General features: G+C 41.2%; 1 protein-coding gene and 1 pseudogene across 1 annotated transcript; one reads left to right on the top strand and one right to left on the bottom strand.

Moving 5' to 3' along the window:
• The first annotated feature begins 2,352 nt into the window (after nucleotides 1-2,352).
• On the top strand, nucleotides 2,353-14,603 carry LOC132435631 (RNA/RNP complex-1-interacting phosphatase-like). The gene is made up of 7 exons (XM_069541288.1): nucleotides 2,353-2,567; nucleotides 3,971-4,046; nucleotides 5,032-5,162; nucleotides 8,473-8,597; nucleotides 12,056-12,102; nucleotides 12,782-12,855; nucleotides 14,194-14,603. The coding sequence occupies exons 1-3, from the start codon at nucleotides 2,353-2,355 to the stop codon at nucleotides 5,035-5,037; spliced, it is 297 nt and encodes a 98-aa protein (XP_069397389.1). The 3' UTR covers nucleotides 5,038-5,162; nucleotides 8,473-8,597; nucleotides 12,056-12,102; nucleotides 12,782-12,855; nucleotides 14,194-14,603.
• A 1,571-nt stretch (nucleotides 14,604-16,174) lies between these two features.
• On the bottom strand, nucleotides 16,175-20,692 carry LOC132435294 (uncharacterized protein C2orf78-like; annotated as a pseudogene).
• Nucleotides 20,693-21,269: the final 577 nt, after the last annotated feature.

Raw genomic sequence — 21,269 nt, 5'->3', positions numbered from 1 at the left:
GTGTTTTTCAAGGTTTTTCCCCTGAGCTTCCTACTTCAGATCGCCTACTTACATGATACTAATATGTGATGTGAGGCTAACAACTTACTAAATACCTGCAAGCCAGATCAGTGTCTCTTTTCTCTGTATTTCCATGGAAATCAAGGGACCCATAGCTACTGCAGGTTAGGATGGGTGGTGTGAGATTGGGGGAAGTGTGGTAAGACACATTTTGGTATCAGTAAAATGTTTACATATTAAAATATTCAGTTCCAACATTCTATTCTATTTAGTTAGGCAAACCCTTAGTTAGGCTTTTCCTGGTTCCGAGCCTATGTAACTTATTTTCTCTCCCTAGTTCCAGCCGTTTAACTTTAGCTTGCAGGTTGAGCATCATCTTAACCTCTAAAGAATCTTACATGTAGGAGGAAGAAACTAAAGAGCTCTATTTCAACACTTAGCAACATCAGGCCCTACCCTGACCTAAACCTTTATTCTTACAGTTAGGGTATTGTCTTGTCCCGTATACCCACTTCCTGCATTTTGAACCCATCAGGTTAACTGAGACATGTCTTGGTGTAACATCCCCAGTTCATCTACCCCTGAGGCTGTCCTTAATTCCTCCCATTGTCACATTTTGGTTTAATTAAATACTGGAATCCCTCAAACCCTTGCATGGTACCTGAGGCCCTATGGGATACTGGTAGATTTTGTTAGTGTCAAATACTTAGCTGTCAGATTCTCCAAATATCCCTTGCTCCTATATTTTCCATCCCAGCCTACTACATACCCATTAATGCATTGTTTTATCTCATGTTGGACCCACTCCCATCCAGAGGCCTACTCTTTGCTAGTTCCCATACTTTCTGCCAACCCTTTTATGGCCAGGTCTGGATTTTTTTGTGTTCCCACCCAAAGCCTGTATCTTTTAGCAAGCTGGAACTATAGGACCAACATAGATTTTCTAGTTTCTGATAGATTTATGTCACAATTTGTACATTTTCATGTCTATAGATATTTGTATCATTAGTACTTTTTGGCCATTACATGCCTATTGGATATTTTTCATAAATTGCAAAAGAATATTTTATGACTTAGCACCAAATTGAATGTGCCTAATTGTAAGTTTGTAAACTAGGTTGTGCTAACTTGTATCTTTTCTTTATCCAAATAGTAATTTACTACTCTTGTCCCATTTGTAATTCTGTGGAAGTTTTCAGAATTGTAAATAAATGATTGTGGATTGAAACTTGGTTAGACTATGACTGTCCCAGGTACGTTAAAGCTAGTGATGTTTTACTCATTCACTCATTCATTCATTCAATAATTCTGACCTTCCTGACTCAGTTAACCCAGCTCAAATGGTTGTGAAGATTACTCACAGTGTATGTAAGATACTTTCAGAAATTAGAAACTGAAAAGTAAAACTAACAAAAAACATTTGTTATTATAAATAACAATGGAATTTAGTATGCTATTATACCTTCAGACCTACTATAGGACATGCTGTTCTTTGCTGTTCCACTTGTGGCAGGATTCATAGTTTTTCTAACAGGTGCAGATCCCTATGCCTGATACTGTGAGGAAATGTTATACTTAAGTTCCACTCTTATCTCTCTCAGGCATTTTTTGGTGTTGTCTAAAATGTAAATACATACTGTCAACCTCCAGCTTGATACCGGGCTCATAATAGAAACCCAATAAATGTTTCACTGTGAGTGGAGTATAAGTTGATAGAATATTTTTGGAGGTTGATCAGGCAGATTAGATTGTTTGAAAAACTTTCAATATTTTAAGTTTGCATCTCTTTCATTCCAGAAATTCTATGTCTAGAAATTTATATATAGCTATACACATGTATAAAGAGGTTCACATTGCAGCCTATCTGTAACAGAGGATACAAACAAAAACAAACAAAATGCCCCCAAACTGAAAAAAACCAAAAGTCCATCAATATTGGACTGGCCATGTAAATTATGTAATGTGACGCAGCTATTAAAGAGAATGGAATGGATGTACGCAAAAATTGACTGGGAGAATCACTATCCAAGACAGATGGTAGACTATGTATAGTACGCTGCTCTTGTATAAAATACAGGATCTCCATTAGGTAGAAATACTTACATACAAGATACAACAAGTGTGAATGTAAGCACTTGGGAAATATCTGAAAGAACCACACAAGATACTGGGAGAGTGGGACAACTTTCCATGTCCCATATGATTGGAATTCTGAAGGGTACACACACGAACTAATGGACCTCTGCTACCATCTTCCGGCTAAGGAGGGAATTGCAGGCGTCAGACTCCTCTTTACCAATGAAGCGTCTCAGTCGGCCGGTGTGAGGACGTCATCTGGACTGGCGGTAGCGCATGCGCAGTAGAAGATGGTCAGCGAGCTGCATGGGCTTGTGCCAAGGCGCTTGTGTTTCGGGGCCTTGTGCTGGCACCGGGGGCGCCGGGTTGGCGACTTTGGCACTCCTGGCGTTGGGTGGGCGGCATCGTGCCCGTGGGCGCTGGGGTCAGCGTCGCGGCTTTTCCGGACGTTCGTCGGCCAGGAGGAAGGGCAGAAAGCACATCCCGGAAAGGTAATACGCCTTGGCCCCTGGGCGTTGCCGTTGGAGCTCAGAACCCCTGGGTCTGGGCTTCGTCTCCTGTGCTGTCTCCTGTGACTGTTGCTCCCGCGCGCTGCCCCGTCCGCGCTGTGCTAGGGGGTACTGGTCGTCTCACGGATCAGTTCCCAGTAGGTGAAAGGGACAGTGTGTGATGTTCTGATTTCCCCCCATCGTTTTAAATGGGAGGCTCTGGCCATTGCTCCTCGGGTAAAATGCAGAGGGACTGCTTTTTAAGATGGGACTGTCAGTGTTGGGGACCCTCCTTAGTTACCAGGATGGAATCCCCTTCAATTCCTCAAGCTGTGTTGTTTTGGCACAGAAAATGTGAGTAAGAGGAACTGAAACTAAGTTTGAGTGAAAAAAATGCACCGGTACCGCCGAATTTTCCATCGAACAGTTGATTTGTGTTGCCCCTCGGAATTATAAAGGGCGTACTGTTGCTTCCTAACCGGTGTCATTTGAGAGATCTACCTCTGTACGTTCAAATGATTAATTTTGAGACTTTGCTCATGTGTGCGGTAAATGCTTTAATTCCCTAAGACCTTCCTTTCCTCCATCTCATACCTCATTAAGCCCGCTTCAGTTTATCTGAATTTCTTCTGAATCTGTCAACTCTTCCTCAACATCCTAATACTGAACTTGCCTGTCTGTTGCAATTAGGTCCTAAGTAGTGTCCATATATCTTGTTTCCTTCTAATCCATTCTTCACAAAAGAAACCGTAAAAACAAGTTGGAACATTGCTCATAAACATCGCTGAAAAACATTGTTTTGAGAATAGAAAACAAACCGTTGGCCTTTAAGACTGTGCGTGGTCTAGAATCCTCTCTGCTTCTATGACCCCACCTTGTGCCACTTTTGCCCTCATTTTTTATGCTTCAGATTCACTGAATTAACCTTAGTTTAACTCATCTTACAGAAGTCAGTTCAGATATTATTTTTCACTGTGATTCCTAGCATTAAGGAATTTTATTATCAGGTTTTGTATGAGGACTGAAAATAAACTGTGAAGTGGAAGAATTGAGTTTAAACTATTTCAGTCAACACGCAGGTATTAATGATACCTTAGTAATCAGCACCGGGCTAGGTTTTATCAGGGATACAGAAGTTCTGGCCAGCTCTCGTTTTAGATATCCCTTATTTGTGGAGACCTTTGCATTGTTTTGTTACCTTTTATCTGTTTTCAAGATGGGACAACAGGAACAAGGGAAGTATAGGTTATAACTAGGTGGGGTTGAATAAGTGGAGCAGCAAAATGCAAAGCAGAAAGAAGAGGGACCTACCCTACAGGGATATGATTTCCATTTTCACGGCACATCCATCCTATGCAGGGAGACAGCCTAACATAAAATTTGCCTAACAAAAAATATATTAACAGGTGGGAAGACTATCTCCCAGTTGAACAGCCGATGCCTGGGACTCGTTTCCTTGCTTTCAAAGTTCCTTTAAAAAAGGTAAGCAAAAGTTAATACCGTATTCTTCCAGAAATCTGAATTCACCATATAGCGACCTGGCTCTCAACCCTGTCATACTCCATTTTCCCTTTTTGTAGCAAATACTTTTTAATACCTCCTTTACTATCCAGAAATGGAATTCATAGATGAATACAACCTACTTTTGTACTTAATTAAAAAACAACAACAACAATGTACTGCCCTAACTATAAATAAAGAATAAAGTAATTTATAAGAAAGTAATATGTATCTCAGTATGTAAATGTTTGGGGATGGCTATACTAGAAATAAAGAAATAGTCAGTTACTTGTACCATGAATGCAATAAACTATGGATTTTGAATGATAATGATGTGTCAGTGTTGGTTCATGAATTCTAACAAATGAAGCACACTGGTATGGCATGTTGATCATGGGGAAGGCTGTGTGGGATGAAGGAGAGAGGGTATAAGTGGGAACTGTGAACTTTTTGCTCACTTTTGCTGTGAATCTCAAACTGCTCTAAAACTAGTCTATTAATTTAAAAAAAACTGTGTGTTGCTGACAGTTGAATAACCAAACAGATCAATGGAACAGAGTACATAAATAAGCCAAATACATAAAAGAATATTTAGCAGTGAAAACCATCCTTCCTATATGTAGATATTCAAGACGTATTTATTTTTGTGTCTATTTTCAGGCACTCTGCTTGGAGCTGACAGTACAGTGGTAGGCAAAATTGATGTGGTCCCTGCCTTCTGGGAGTTTACAGTCTGGTTAGGAGACCAACATGAAATAAACAAACATAGAAATAAATATATAGAAGTGAGCTATTTTCTTCCTTGTAATCTCTCTGGAAGAAAGGATTGTAATATCGCTTGTAAATTCCAGAGGAAGAAACTTTACTTTGAATCTCATATGTTAGCATCACAGGGTTTGAATAAATAGATAATACAATAAAGGATTTTAAACACATGTGCTTTCTTATTTTATTCTTTCTGACACAGTTTTGAAAAGAATCTTGCTCCAGAAGAATGATTTTCCCTCTTGGACCTTTTTTAACAAACTCCAAGAACAGAATGAAGAACTTGGGCTGATTATTGACTTAACATATACTCGCCGCTTTTATAAGCCAGAGGTAAATGGAACCCGTAATTGAAAATGACCTTCTTTCTGATACTGTAATAATTGAGAGTAATTCAGTAGTTATCATCTTATGCTAAGGTGAATCCTGGCCTTCTTTCATGGGTTCAAAAAGGGAAGCTAGTGGTTTCCATAAATACACATTTGTAATTGCTGTTTCAAAATGAGATTAAAGATATGAATTGAACTATAGTATTTGGCAGTAGGCTCTAGATATGCTGAAGAAATTCTATAAGCTTCCATGTTCTATATTTTGAAATTGAAATAAACTTTTAGGTAGAATAGTAGTAGCCTAAAAGGAAAGAAAGGTATGTCCATTATGTCTTTAGCACTTATTTTAAGCAGTTGCCTGAGCGTGTTTAAGCATCACTGTAAAAGACAATTGTTCTCTAATTTTTATGCTTCCTTTTCCTAATGCCTTCTGATATAGTACAGAAACCCATATATTCTCTTGGCCCATGTAGGACATACCAGTGCAAAAGAATTATCCTTCTTCTGACCTGTTCCATGGCCTTGGGAGACAGTAACACCTAATGTTTGTTAAGATTTGTATAGCAGTTTGCCATTTAGAAAGTTCTTTCATATCCATTGACTTTGTTAATCTTCACAACAATCCTTTGCTGTTGAAGTGGAAGTACTACTGATACCTCCTACTGAGGGCTTACTCTGCACTAAGCTCAGAGGATAGACAACTACAATTACTAATTTTAAAGACGATGAAACTGACTCTCGGACAAGGAAGAATTGAAATTTCAACTCAGTTATTCCTGTTTTTTTTATTGTGGTAAAATATAGATAAATCGTATTTATTTTCACCATTTATAAATATGCAGTTCAGTGGCATTAAATACAGTAACAGTGTTGTGTAACTATCACCACTGTCTATAACCAAAACTTTTTCATCATCCTCAACAAAAACTCTGTAACCATCAAACAGTAACAACCCCATTTTCCCTCCCACCAACCCTTGGTAACCTCTATTCTATTTTCTGTCTCTATGAATTTGCCTATTCTAGGTACCTCGTGTAAGTGGAATCTACAACATTTATCCTTCTATGTCTGGCTTATTTCACTAAACCTAGTGTTTTCAAGGTTCATCTATGTTATAGCATGTAACAAAATGCCATTCCTTTTTTGGCTTAATAAATCCCACTGTGTGTATATAGACCATAGTTTGTTATTCAACGGTTGATTGACACTTGGTTGTTTTCCACCTTGTAGGTATTGTGAATCATGCTGCTGTGGTCATTGGTGTACAGATATTTGTTCAAATCCCTGCTTTCAGTTCTGTTAGATGTGCAGTGTAGGTAGTAGCAGAGTTGTTGGATCATACGGTAGCTCTACGTTTAACCTTTGAGAAACTGCCAAGCTGTTTTCTACAGTGTCGTCTTGTTTTTAAACAATTATCACAAATTTTAAACATATACAAAAGTATACAAAATACTGTGAGTGTTCCTTGTATACCCATGAACTCATCCAGCTTTAATATTTCCCAACTGATGGCTGTCATGTTTTATCTATACCCCCACCTGTTTCACCCCATTCCATATTATCTTGAAGCAGCTCCGAGACAACATGTAATAACACCTATACATTTTTTAAAATTAATTAATTAATTACTTTTTTTTTGGCTGTGTTGGGTCTTCGTTTCTGTGCGAGGGCTTTCTCTAGTGGCGGCAAGTGGGGGCCACTCTTCATCGTGGTGCACGGGCCTCTCACTGTCGCGGCCTCTCTTGTTGTGGAGCACAGTCTCCAGATGCGCAGGCTCAGTAGTTGTGACTCACGGCCCTAGTTGCTCCGCGGCGTGTGGGATCTTCCCAGACTAGGGTTCGAACCTGTGTTCCCTGCATTGGCAGGCAGATTCTCAACCACTGCGCCACCAGGGAAGCCCCACCCATACAATTTTGGTGTGTATATTTAAAATATAGGACTTTTATTCCTTAATATCATTTTTTAATAGTAAACACCCAGTGAGTGCTCAAATTTGCAGTTGTCTCCTAAATGTCATAAAAAATTGTTTATAAGAATTTTGAATTAGATCCAAATAAGGTCCGTACTTTGCCATTGATTGTTAGGTCTCTGAAGTCTTGTTTAATCTATAGGTTCTCCCTCCATGTCTCTCTCACTTTTTTTTTCCTCCTTGAATTTTATTTTTAAAGAAACCAGGTAATTTGTCCCATCTAGATTTTGATGATTACAGTCCATGTGTTGTTAACATATTCTTCAATCCTTTTATTTCCTGTAAATTGGTAGTTGATCAATTACAAATTAGTTGATCAATGAAGCTTGCATGTTTTGTTTTGGCAAGACAGTTTCATAGGTGATGATGTGTTCTTCCATGGAGACATATAATTGTCTCTTTCTGTGATATTAGCAGTCACTGATGATTCATACCTACATCCATTAATTCAGTTGAGGCTTCAAAAAATGGTGAATTCTGTTGTTCTTTTTTCACTTATTAGCTGGGTATATTTGTATGAGGAGAAGATTCCCCTCATCAACTATTTGGTTGCCCAGTTATAGAGGCATGATTCTCTTCTTTTATTTAAGAGTTTTCAAACTAATGAGTTGATTCACAAATATCCTCCAGTGGTGACCAGTTTTGTAAAATTTTATTTATTCCTATCACCGTGGACTCCATTACAGTTATTATTCTAACTGAGGCCCTATCTTTGGCCAGTTGCAGCTTTTCAGTGACTCCTGAGTACTTTTAACATGACATCAGTTGTTTCTAGACTTTTTCAGTGGTCAGAGCTAGGAAATATGTTTGTTTTTAATATTTTTAAAATTTGTCATAGGTTCCTGCTGCTACTTTCCATTTAAATTCAGAACTAGAGAATTTTCACTTATCCTTTTCTGTCTTCTATTGATAGTCTACTTTCTCCCACCCCAAGAATACCAGTTCTCAACAATGCCTGAAATTTGCTCTATTTCCTAATTCGAATCCAAGTTCTTCTGACTCTATTCTACTACTCTCCTTAAATCACAGCCGCTTTATGGCCCTTGAAATGTAAGATAGAACATAAACGTAGGTAGAACTGTTTATATCATTTTGAGTTACATGTCCATTCGTTCACGTAGATTTGCTTTTCCTTTTGCATGCCTAGTAACTGTCCATTCTGCAGTTTTAATGAAAATGAAGTGATAATTACTGGTTAAAGCAGCTTTGGAAAAAATGGCTCTTATCAGAATGACTGACATACTAAGTTTAATGTACTCTCTTGGTGTATATTCTGCCTTCTCTTAATTTTTTATTCTTTCCCTGCAAAGGAAATAATACATATTGTCATGGTTTTGCCTTATAGGACTTACCAGCAACTATTCCTTATTTAAAAATTTGTACAATTGGGCATCAGGTGCCAGATGACGACACTAGTGTTAAATTCCAGTGGGAATTTATATGGGTTTCTGAAAGAAAATAAAGATAATGGTGAGTTGTTTTTGTTTTTGTTTTCCTTTACCTGAACTTTGGTATGCATTTTGAGTGGGGTTGGGGATTTTGAACATTTTTAATAGTTCTGACATTAGGCCTGTTACGTTTGGTAACATTAAGGTGGAAATGTCAGATGGTGCTAATAGAGTACGGTGCTTTTCCTGTTTATTGTCACTAACAATTTAGTTTAGTTTGGAAAGTGATTTTTGTGAGAAATATGAACTGAACTAGCTTACTTATCTCTTTTTTAAAAATTTGAATGGAAAATAAATAAAAAATGAAAATGTTCTTTTGTCCTATTTATTGGTTGCGAGCTGGAAGAAAACGTTAAGACTCTCAGGTTCTTAGCGTATATAAAAGAGAAAACTAAAAGCAAGGGTTCGGAGTGAGACAGATCCCTAGAAGCAAAACAGAACAAGTGGACCAGAAGAGCGGCTTCCTCATCATATGTGTTTAAGATATTTTTGCTGCTTTTACACTTTGGGTGCAGGTGAGGAAGAACACTACCACGTCTTATTCTTATCTTCAGACAGGAAGAACTTAAAAGGCTGGTGTTTTCTTGTTTCCACTTTAAGATCTACTCTGTTGATAGTAGGTCTTAATAGCGTGTGAATTTTAAGGATCCACTTGCCTTTTTCTAGCATCTAACTATCAGAAGGAACGTGGTGTTTGCCATGTTTTAAGACTGAGGAATCTTTTGTCTTTGAAACGCCACTGACGCCCATGTTAAAGTGTTCATTTTGTCCTCCTTCTAAATTTAGCCTGAGGAGTGTGCACTTTATTACATAAATCTAACAGACAGTAAATATTCCGTGTATATATAAAATGATGCACATTTATACATAAAACAGGGAGTAGGGGAGAAGGAATAGAGATGGAGGCGGGAAGATAGGGGATAGGAGGTGAGAGAGCGAGGGAGAGACTGGAATTTCAAGATGACTTTTCATTCTATAACCTGGTTGCTTAATGCAGGTACTAGCTCTTAAATATCTTCAGCCCTATTCACAGATCTTCCCTGTACTCTAGCTTTAAAACTTGAGAGGCTTGGCCTTGCCTGTGATAACCAGGGTGTCTAGAAAGGGAGCAAATGATCCAATTTGTGTAAACTGTAGTCACAGAAATGTTACCTGTTAAGATGTTAGGGTGCAGCTGCCGGCCTACTCGCTTCCTCCAGGCTCCTTTGTGTGTGTTCTATCTGTTCTGCGTGGGCTAGAAGATCCTTACAAGTGCATGAGAACACGTTTGTAAACCTTGATTGTTCACATGTTATACCAAGTGTAGTCCAGTGCATATGCTGACTCCTCTGTGGGTCTTCTGCATGTAGTGGGCTAACTTCACCATGCTCTCTGCCATTGCAGTCTCAGGACCTTAGTTATGATCCATTGGTGACTTCCTCTGCTATAAGCCCCTCCCACAGATGTCAGGCTCACTGATAATGAGGAGGAGACTATACTATCCACTCCCTAGAATTGGTAGAGACTCAGAAAATAAATTGTTTCAGTAAACACCGAGAGGCTTATAGGTTTGTTGTTAGGGCACGGGGATACAGAGGTGAGTAGAAGTCTTTGTTCAGTAGCAACTTACAGTTATCTAGGAAGATAAACATGTAGTGACTATAAGTGGGTTAATTATGGTAAAAGAATCAAGTGCAGCAGGATGTTGAGTGATGATTAGTGATGTTGAGCAGCTTTTCATGTGCCTCTTGGCCATCTGTATGTGTTCTTTGGAGAAATGTCTGTTTAGGTCTTCTGCCCATTTTTTGATTGGGTTGTTTGTTTTTTTAATAATGAGCTGCATGACCTATTTATATATTTTGGAGATTAATCCATTGTCTGTTGATTTGTTTGCAAATATTTTCTCCCATCCTGAGGGTTGTCTTTTCGTCCTGTTTCTACTTTCCTTTGCTGTGCAAAAGCTTTTAAGTTTCATTAGGTCCCATTTGTTTATTTTTTTTAAGGCTGCATTGTTCCTTTGCTCACTGATGAACATATAAAAGTCCGAAGTTTCTGATATTATAAAACGTCAAAGTAATGAACATTGCTGTGTGGACACCTTTGAATATATATGCTTTGTCTCAGTTAACTTCACTCAGAATGGGGCTTCTGCATCAAAGAGTTGGTGCCCTTATGCTTTTTGTGGTTGTTGCTACACTGTACCAATTTATGGTTGTTCATGCAGGAAATACTTATTGAGCATGTGTTATGTTTAAGTACTGTGCTGGGGGCTAGCAAAAAGACTTGTGAAATTTTGTGAGTGAAAAGACTTGACCTGCCCTTTGTGAATTCTAACAGTCCAGAGAGGGAATAGATATTCAAGAATCATACACTGCATGTAGAATTACATCTCTGACAAGTGCCAAGGAGAGGAACATGGTACCATGAGAGCATATTTTAGGGAGGATTTGATCTCATCATGGAGACTAGAGAAGGTTTATTTAGGGATGTTTCAGCTGATATCTGAAGGATGAGTAGGTATTAAGCAGATAGGGACACTGTAGAGAGATTTCTGAGCATAAGGAATATCAAAAGACCCTATAAGAGGAAAGCATATGGTGTGTTGGAGGAACAGGCCAGGAAGGTGGGGCTGTTGGGGGAGCATGTGATTATAATGGAGCTACAAGTATGGGTAGGAGCTCGATCGTGCAGGCTTATGTTTAAGGTTTCAGACTTTAATAGAAAACCATTGAACTTTGTTGAAGGTGAGTGCATGGAACATACCCAATTGCATTTTCAACCTATCATTTTGCTACCGAGTAGAGAATAGACTGCAGGGAGAAAGAGTGGAAGCGAGGAAACAAGTTAGGAGACTTTTGTAGAAATTGGGCATAATGGTGGCTTGGACCAGGGTATGGTGGTCATTTTGGTGGAAAGATGTGGACAGATTCTAGAGGTATGTAGGCCGTATCATTGTTAGCACTGGTGGTGGGCTGAGGATGAGGGTGAGGGAGAAATAGCTGTCAGTGATGGTGATTCCTAAGTCTCTGGCTCCTATGGTTGGTTAGATAGGGTTTTTTAGATATGATGTTAATATTTGTCCTGATTTGTCTTTTGTTATTTGTTGGTTCTTGATGAATACTCTGTCATATTAAGTCTCCTGTTTTTAGCGTACAGAGCATTTTCACCCAAACTGACTGTTGCACGTTATCAGATAACTTTTTAACATCTGCCAGTTTGGTCCTGTATTTTATGCTCTTTCATTTATTAATTAAGTTGTTGTATCAATGTAAATAATTATATTAATAAATTTTCTAAAGTTGCGTTATCCTTGCATCCTTGGAATAACGCCTTTTTGTGGTCCTGGTGTATATCATTCTTTAATAATTATTGATTAGATGTGCTGATATTTTCTTAGGATTTTTATATCTATATTTGTAAAGGGAAATTGGACCTTTTTTGCGAAACCTTGATTTTCTTTTCTTTTTATTTACAAATGACTCGAATTTTGTTGTTTTGTAGATATTTGATTGCTGTAGAAGGCATGTGGCCAGATGATGCAATTGGATGTAAGTAGAAGGGTTGTCACTACTTTTCCCTTTTTATAAAATTTGAAGGTAGAAATGTAGGGGAATTTCTCAAATTTTGGACAAAGAGAAAAGTTTGTAATTCATTTGTTCTGACATAAGGTAATGTTTTACCGAAAGTTTTGAAAGGGATGTATCTGGAAATAGCGAGATATAACAGCCTGAATAGTCGGTGGATTTCAGCTTTTTTTTTCTTTTTTAAAGTTATTTAATTAATTACTTTATTTTTGATATTATATCTACTGCACCACCAAGGAAGTCCCTTTTTCTTCCTTCCTTCCTTTCTTTAAAGCTCCAAGTCATTTAAAATATATGACTTCGTACTAAAAATCTCCAGTTCACATAGCCAAGGGGTTTATAACTTCTCCTCTAAAACTTATATTCCTGGGACTTCCCTGGTGGTCCAGTGGTTAAGACTCTACGCTTCCAGTGCAGCAGGCGTGGGTTCAATCCCTAGTTGGGGAGCTAAGATCCCAAATGCTGCGCAGCCAAAGAAATTTTTTTTAAAAGTTATATTCCTGTATTATTGAATTTAGTGGTTTAGATTTTCTTTTAATGTTTAGAAGATTTCAATTTATTTACCAAGAACAAACAAAACATAATGTAAAAATAGTTTTCCAGAAACTATTTCCATCATTCTCTTCTCCCCTTTCTCCTGCAGACTGGTGTTTTATCCTTACAAGTTCTCCGTCGTTCCATAAGAGAGCTGCTCTTCTTCTGGTTTCATAACAGATGGTGAACAGTGTTAAAATATCCAGTATACCTAAATTTCTAGAGTACACTTCAGGGAGTGAATGATGGGGTGGGATGTTGGGGCAGAGTGAGAGATACAGATTCTGGCGAGACTGAGAGTCATTCACAAAAATTACTGGGCTGTGGTGAAGGGAGAATAAAAATAAATCAGGTTCCTGCTGGTGGACAGGAAGCCAAAATGAAGAAGAATGGTGCGTAGCCGGGCAATGTAATTAGACCCATAAGTGCTGTGTCTTCTGATAGTAATTATGAACAGAAACCAACTAATAATTACGAATAACATGTAGGTGGCCAATCCTTGAGAGCTGAGGCAGAGAGAAGGAAAGATGGCATTATACCTTGTCTCTGGTTCATTGAGTTTCCCAGGCTGGTTGTGACCAATCTTGGGTGAAATCATAACTAAATCATTTTTGCTAAGGTGATCAGCTTTCGTGGGGTCGTTTCCCTGAACTCTGTCCAATGATAAAGCCCACTGGTTTATGCCTCCTGGAAAAGAGTTATTTCAAAACAGTATAAATGAAGCATTGATGAAACAGCCATGAGGAACACGTTTCCACATGGCCTCGCACCTCCTTTTCAAAGTGCTTTAAAACTTTTTTCATCCAAAAATCAATAAAAGAAAAGGATTGGGATCAAATCCCATACAGAGGTAGTGTAAGCAAAAAGAGAATAAGGAGCAGCATAGCATCTGTTCAGACAATAAAATCAAGTTGGAAAAGACAGGTCCACAAAACAGATCAAAACTGTAACCTATTATTTCAAAGTGGGCTAAAAGATGTTAGGAAAAACAGTGGAAAAGGTGAAAGAACATGGATCAAGGAGGGAATGGGAAGTTACTGTTTAATGGCTCTAGAGTCTCTGTTTGGGATGGTGAAAAAGTTCTGGAAAAGGTAAATGCTGATAAATGCCACCTATGGGTGTTTGGTTTTAGTTGATCTTCTTCCATGAAAGGGTTTGGAGAGATTCAGAAACTATGCTGCTGCCTCCATCTTTCTGAGGTCCTGCTCAATCTTTAGACATAATTATTTTGAATTTGAATAGTGGTGATGGTCGCACAGCATTGTGAGTGTATTTAATGTCACTTAATTGTATACTTGAAAATGGTTGAAGTACTAAATTTTGTTTTATGTATATTTTACCATAATTAAAAAAAAAGATGAAGGAACTGCGTAAACCAGAATATTAGGTAAGATGATAGAACTCAGGACAGAATTCAAAATAAAAGAAAAAAAATTCAGAAATGAGGACTAAATTTAAAATAATACAAGAGTGGGGACTTCCTTGGTTGTCCAGTGGTTAAGAATCTGCCTTCCAATGCAGGGGATGCAGGTTCGATCCCTGGCTGAGGAACTGAGATCCCCCATGCCGCAGGCCAACTAAGCCCGCACGCCGCAACTACTGAGCCCACGTGCTGTGGAGCCCACGCCCCACAACTAGAGAGCCCACGAGCTGCGAGGGAGAGCCCCTGCGCTGCAACGAAGAGCCCACATGCTGCAACTAATACCCAACACTGCCAAAAGTAAATCATTTAAATAAAATCATACGAGTGAATGAACATAATGCCTTAAGAGAAACAAACAGGAAAAGGAAAAATTTTTTTGAAGATAAAAAGGATTTTAGAGAAATGGAAAACATAAAAGATAGGCAAAAACGAGCCAGGACAGCTCTGAGAAAAGTAATATAAATATGTATAAGAATCTATTATACCATAAAAGTGACATTTCAAATCATTGGGACAGATTAGTCAATGAATTGTGATACATACACGTTGAGGTATAAATAGTTCTCTGGAAGGATCCACAGCATGGCAAAAGCAGATGTCTCTGAGGAGGGAAATGTGTGGCTGGGGCACGTGGGGAAAAGGGTGACTTTTCGTTGAATGCCCTTGTGGACCTTTTCTAATGTTCTGTCATGTGAATTTATTACCTCTGAAGTTCGCCTGAGTTCAAACCCCAGTTCCCCCAGTTGCTAGCTCTTAATCTTGGGCAAACTCTTCACACTCTCCAAGCCTCTTTATCTGTGAAATAAGGTCAGTAACTTAGCCTGGTGCTGCCTGGCACAGAATAAACTGTCAATAAATGGAGATTATTAGTGTAAAAAACCCAAATGCCCATCAATGGATAAATGGATTTTTAAAATGTGGTTATATGTGAAATATTATACAGTCATAAAAAGGAATGAAGTACTGACACATGCTACGACATGGACGAACTTGAAAACATTATGCTAAGTGAAAGAAGCCACACACAGTGGTCCCATTTGTATTATGTCATGAAATGTCCAGAAAAGGCAAAACCATAGCAACAGAAAGGAAATTAATGGTTGCAGGGACTGAAGGAGGAGGGGATGAAGAGGGCCTGCTGATGGTTACGGGGGCTTCTTTGTGGGTTGATGAAAACGTGATGGGTTAGATGACGGTGATGGTTGCATAGGCTTGTGAATGTACGAAATGACGCTGAATTCGCAGTTTCAGAAGGTGAATGTTATGGCATGTGAATGACATCTCAAAAAATTAATGTTGAAAATGAACATTGCCAGTTTTCCCATGGTCACTATCCACTATCCACTGTCTCCATCTCTCCCTTCTCCCCACTGCATTCCTTTTGACGCCCACCCCTGCCGCTCTCTCCCATCCTCACTCCCTCGACCTGCCCCACGAGGCCTCCCAGGGAGCCTGTGAACCACTGGGCGCCTGGGTCCTGTGGCTGTTGGAGCGGCTGCCCAGTGTGCGTGCCCCCACCGCTCTCACCCGTGAGAGTGGACGCTTCCGTCGGATTTTTCTCGTGCGTTTCAGTTGATGGTGATGTTTACAGAAGGCGGCATGCGCCCTGGTCAATGGAGGAAGCCCCTCAAGATAATATTTAGGCCTGTCCAGAAGTTTGATCTCATCCACCAGTAACCTCAGGATGCTGTGCTCTGAAAACCAGGTTGGCCGCCTGCGGGCACTTGCAGATACTGAGGACTTTGGAGGCATTTGGGCCTGCAATTGAGGCCTTGTACCTCCACATGCGACGTGACCTCAGCCCTTTGCTGCACCTCTCTAAGTGAAGTGGCACAGGAATACTGGCCTTGCCTGTTGTTGCCAGGATTAACTGAGTAGTGCATTAGCTGCCCTGGTGCTTAGGTGTTGAGTACATGGTGACTTACATACCAGGCCCTGCTCGTGGGCCTCCTGATGCAGCAGTTCCTTGGCTGTGCCCCTGTCGTCAGCTGCCCCTAGGATAACTCTGAGCCCTAGCCACCTCTCTGGTAGATTTCCTATCCGCCCACCATAATCACACCTGGATAAGGCAACTCAAACCTTTCAGAGATGTGTGCTGAACCTCCTGTTTTCTTAAATACCTATCTGGTGGTTGTGAGACTTAAGGCCAACCTCCCCAAGAGACTTTTTCTGTTTCTCCTAGTAAACCTAGACTCACCTTCTGTCATCTTCAACTCTATTCAAATTTTGTTCTTTCACCCCTGACCTCTGACCCTGCTTTTTACTACTGCCATTTCATCCTCACTCCTGCTTCCTTTCATAAATCCATAAATGCCTTTTGGCCTTCCTAGCCCTGGGCCAAGTTCCTTTCTCTTTCCTCTGTTTTTACCCCTTTCCTTCATTCTCCCATCCAACTTTCAGTCCTTCCTTTCTCATGCAGACTTTGATTCCAACCCCATCAAAAAACAAACAAAAAAAAACACACCACAGTTAGCAGCATCTCAAAATTCAAAAGTATTATTACTCACCTATGAATTCTATTACATTTATTTATTCAGTTTTATTGTTTTAAAATATATCAAAATAAATAGAGAAATTTATACCTGTCTTATCTGTATATGGAAGAGCAGCTGGTCCCCAAGGTGCCACCAACACTCCTAGCAGCTCTGACTTTACATATCCGTAGTAGTCAGCAATTTCCATTTCTTTTTCCCTCTCAATGAAAAATTGCAGTTTCCCCAAAGAGGAGTATTTGGCAGCAATACGTTCTTATTGAGCCAGTCTCTTCATGGCCTCCCGCTCTGGCCTCTGCTCGTCTTCGGTGGGCTTTGACATTACTGGCTCAGGAACATAGGGTTCCCTCCATGGAACTGGTTGCTTGCTGAAATCTTGAGTAGAAATGGGGTTTGGAGCTTGGGTGGGGACTGGCGCTTAGTCACAGCAGGGGGAACAGGCTCCCACTGGAGAGAAGTGCAAGACGAAGTTCCGTAGGGTGCAGGCCTAGGAGCAGCAGACTGAGGGACACTAGGCTGCGTATGGTCGGTCCAACCCGGTTGGGTTGGTTAGTCATAGTTGGCTGAGATGGTTTGGCAGGACCTGGCAAAGAGGCAGGAGCTGGGTGGGATGAACTCACTGCAGGAGGTTGAGCTGAGTTAGAAGCAGGCTGGGCACAGTCAGCCAGAGCAGGCCAATGAGAGGACAGAGACTGTGGCCTCCCAGGAGCAGGTCGAGATTGAGGCTTGTCCCAGGCAGAAAACGGCAGAGGTATCAACTTGACCTTCCCAGGAGGCGGCAGCTCCTACTGGGATGGAGATGGACACTCTTTCTCAGCTCTCCTGTCTGGTTTCTGGGCTTCGACTTGAGTTTTCTCAGGACTCTTACCCTCAGGTGGGGTATACCTCCATGGCTGGATAGCTGGGGGTGTTTAGGGTTGCTTGAATTTCCCAAGACCCGACAGGAAGAGAGCCCAGTTTTCTTATCATTCTTCTCCCCCAGTGCATGAAGAACCTTCACAGACGCCAGCCTGCACATGCCTAGGGAGGTTCGAGGCTTTTTAAAGCTCTCTTGGATAAGCTCAGTTTGGTGTTCCTTTCGCTTCGTCTGGGGAATTGTTGGCTTCTCTCCTGCCTTGACTTTGTTCCCTGACTGCTTTTTCTCTTCAGCCTTCTTCCTTCCTCTGGTCCTTGAGGTGCTTTCCTGCCCGTGGCTCTGAGTATTGCTGATCTTTCTGGATGCAGCTTTCTGAGGTTTGCCTTTGGAATGCTTGGCCGTGGTCACAGGAGCGCTGTCCCTGACTGCAGCATGGCATAGAAGCACTTCTCCCCCTAGCAGGCACTCTGGATTCTTTGGCTGGATTTTGGCCTTGGGAGCACCACTGATAGGCTCAGAGGCTTTATGTTTGTTCTTCCTGGGTTGAGCAGAGGGAACCTTTATGACACTTGGCTTTTGCTGCACCTGATTCACCTTAATGGCTCTGGTGTCTTTGGCTTTGATCACGTTGGGACCTTTGGATTGATCAAGATCTTTCAAAGAAAAAAAGAGCTGGGGAAGGTGAATATCCTCCACCAGTGTAGTAATGTCTGCAAAACCACTGCTAGATTCCATCCCATTTTCAGGTGTCCCTAGACCCTCAAGACTCAGGCTGTTCTTTCCCAGATCAGGATTTTCAGAAGCAGCTGCTCCTCTTGGCTGAGGGGATGCATCAGTGCAGCCCAGGAGCTGCTGAATATCAGGGATTTCTAAAGGGAGTAGTGGAGGCTCTTGGTTTTCTCTCGGGATCTGTAGGCATCCAGAGGCTTTGCAAGCTTGGTTTTCATATCCTCCAAGTGCTCACTCTCTATTTGTCCCTGGCTTGGAGCTGGAGGCAGGGCCAGGAGACTACTGGCGCTCTGGACTGGAGCTGTCCCTGAAATGTCCCCAAGTTCAGGTGGTGGGTTACTCTCAAGTATCTGGATATTTCTGCTCCTGCAGGGCCTGGGGAGTTCTTGAGTTTGTGTCACACAAGATGTCTGGCTTGGAGGTTGCAATCCCAGGGAATTTTTCATCACCAGGGAAGTCTCCATCCCTACAAAGGAATCAAGGTAGAAGTCAGTCCCTGGTAAGTGAGATGCTCCCCCTAAACACCAACACAGCACTCATGTACCTTTCAAGGTACATGATTGATGTGTTGGTGTTTAGGGGCAAGATGGGCAAGGCATTTCTAGTAACTCTTCTTAAGGATCACGGACAGTGCCCTATGCTACGAGATAAGCGGTGACTGTTGTAATTCTTACTGGTGGTCATTTCATGTCACCGATTCTTGGCTTTCTTTGTATTTCCTAGGATTGTTCAAAGTCAAATTAAAAATGAGTCTTATTTTTTAAAGAAACTGAATGTTTTACAAAGCCTAGCATTCTCATATAGAGTCCTTCCAATTCTCCCCACTTTCCTGAGAGGCTAAGAACACTTCACACCATGAACTAGGAGAGGGAGTAGAGCCCTTCCTGATGAAATAAATAAACAAAGACAGAGTCTTAGCCTGCTTGCTCTGGACAGGATCCCAGACCACAAGGTCTTAAATCCTGGTATAAATTAGGGAAGTGAGGACAGTTAAACTGGCACTATGATAACAAGAGTTCTGAAACACCTTCCAAAGAGACTGTAGCAGTAGATCAGGGAAGGGAGTGATACAGTGTGGGAGTACAGGGGGAATGATCGGCTACAGCAGTGAAAAATGTGGTACCTGTTGGTATGCTCTCGGGGTTCTTGTACATGCAGCATAGATGACATTTAGAGTGTCCCTCCCACCTTCCAACCTGAATTAGGTGTTCTTTTTTAAAAATTTTATTTTTATTTATTTATTTTTGAACTTACTTATTTTATGTATGTATTTGTTTGGCTGCACTGGGTCTTCATTGCTGTGCACGGGCTTTCTCTAGTTGCGGCTAGCGGGGGCTACTCTTGGTTGCGGTGTGCAGGCTTCTCATTGCGGTGGCTTCTCTTGCTATGGAGCACGGGCTCTAGGCGCGTGGGCTTCAGTAGATGTGGCTCACGGGCTCTAGAATGCAGGCTCAGTAGTTGTGGCACATGGGCTTAGTTGCTCCACGGCCTGTGGGATCTTCCCTGACCAGGGCTCGAACCCGTGTCCCCTGCATTGGCAGGAGGATTCTTAACCACTGCGCCACCAGGGAAGCCCTAGGTGTTCTTATATAGAGTCTAAACCAGAGAGCCCTGTGTGAAGGTAGTGGTTATTAAAGGCTCAGGATCTAAATTCTACCTGTCTGTACACCACTTCCCAGCTGTAGATTTGACCCCACTTTTGAATGCTGACCTCATTGTTCAACTTTCTTGCTGTTTGTACTCACCTTGAAAACTTGTTTCTGTGACGGGTTGAGCAGACACAGGGTAGTAGATTCCAGAGGTGGAAGCTGGTGGTTGGATATTTGTGGGCTGAATCTCCTTTAGTACCATAACCACTTTTGGTTGCACAGAGACCTTACTTCCTGTGTATGACACAGAGCCATAGGGTTGCAGGCAGGAGCCAAGTTCTCCATTCAGTAAAGACCCCAATGTGCCTTGGTTATAGTAATATACCTGGCTTCCTTCCTGGTAGGGAAGTGACAGGCTGTGTCCCTGATTTGGAATCTGAGATGGTGTTCCCTGAGCAAGCCTGGCAGAAGGTGATGGATATAGAGGGACCATGTTATTGGTGTCTGCAGTTTTATCATACTGGGCTGCCATAAACATGGAGGAAGCAGCTGTGTGCTGGTCAGTGACTGCCAGAGTAAAGTCTCCGAGTGAAGGAGAATTCTTTTCGGTGCTTCCTGTGATGTCCCAGTCAAGAACACCCGGATAGGAAGCAGCTGAAGTGGACGTCTGGCTCTGGTCAGTAACTCCAGATAACATAGTTGTGCTAGACTGTTGGTGAAGGTAGGCGCTACACATGAGTGTCTGGAAAGAGGTACCAGTAGCTGATGCCGAACTGACGGCAGGAGCAGAGACTCTGGAGAAGTTGCAGACACTTCCTCTTAGGGAAGTTGCATTGCTCACCCCAGGAAGAGAGTGCTGCAGAGAATTCAGAGTTCCAAGTCGAGATGGATTTTGGAAATTTTCTGTAAGAACAAGAGGGTAATGAAAACATCAGGGAGATTGATAAATTCTCACTATGTTTGAGGAACAGCATTATCTTAAGTTTCTTGCTATCCAGACACCTGTAATGTCAATACTTACTGAGAAACCAAAAATCAGACCGTTATGATGGTTGCAAGGACTGAGCAGTTTTACACTCTTCTGTATTAGCTGCCTGTGCTCCCATGTTGGGCACAGATGGGCAGAAGACCCAAGTGGTATGGTTCAGACATTGTTCTCTAGGCTGGAAGCAACTTTCTCCCTGACCTATCTTTCCTTTCAGCCTGCACTAGTATGGACTTCTATGCTGTTTCCTAAACTGGGAGCATTTTAGAACTAGGAGGTCCTTAGAGAACTTCTGTTTTCACAGTCTCATTTCATGAGGAAGGAAATTGAGGCTCAGAGAGGTCGGGTTGACTTGTTCAAGTTCTCTCATTATGTTAGTATCCTTACCAGATTTCAGAACCTAAGTATCCTGACTTGCTTGCCAGGACACTATTCTGAGCATGATACTGCCAGAAAGCAGGAGAAATAGAACTTATAATATAGGCATTTTTTTCGTCCGTTAGAAAACAGTACGGCTATTACC

This window comes from Delphinus delphis, chromosome 12, assembly GCF_949987515.2.
Source record: "Delphinus delphis chromosome 12, mDelDel1.2, whole genome shotgun sequence".
In the NCBI taxonomy this organism is placed as follows: Eukaryota; Metazoa; Chordata; class Mammalia; order Artiodactyla; family Delphinidae; genus Delphinus; species Delphinus delphis.
This window is presented reverse-complemented; position numbering and strand designations above follow the sequence as displayed.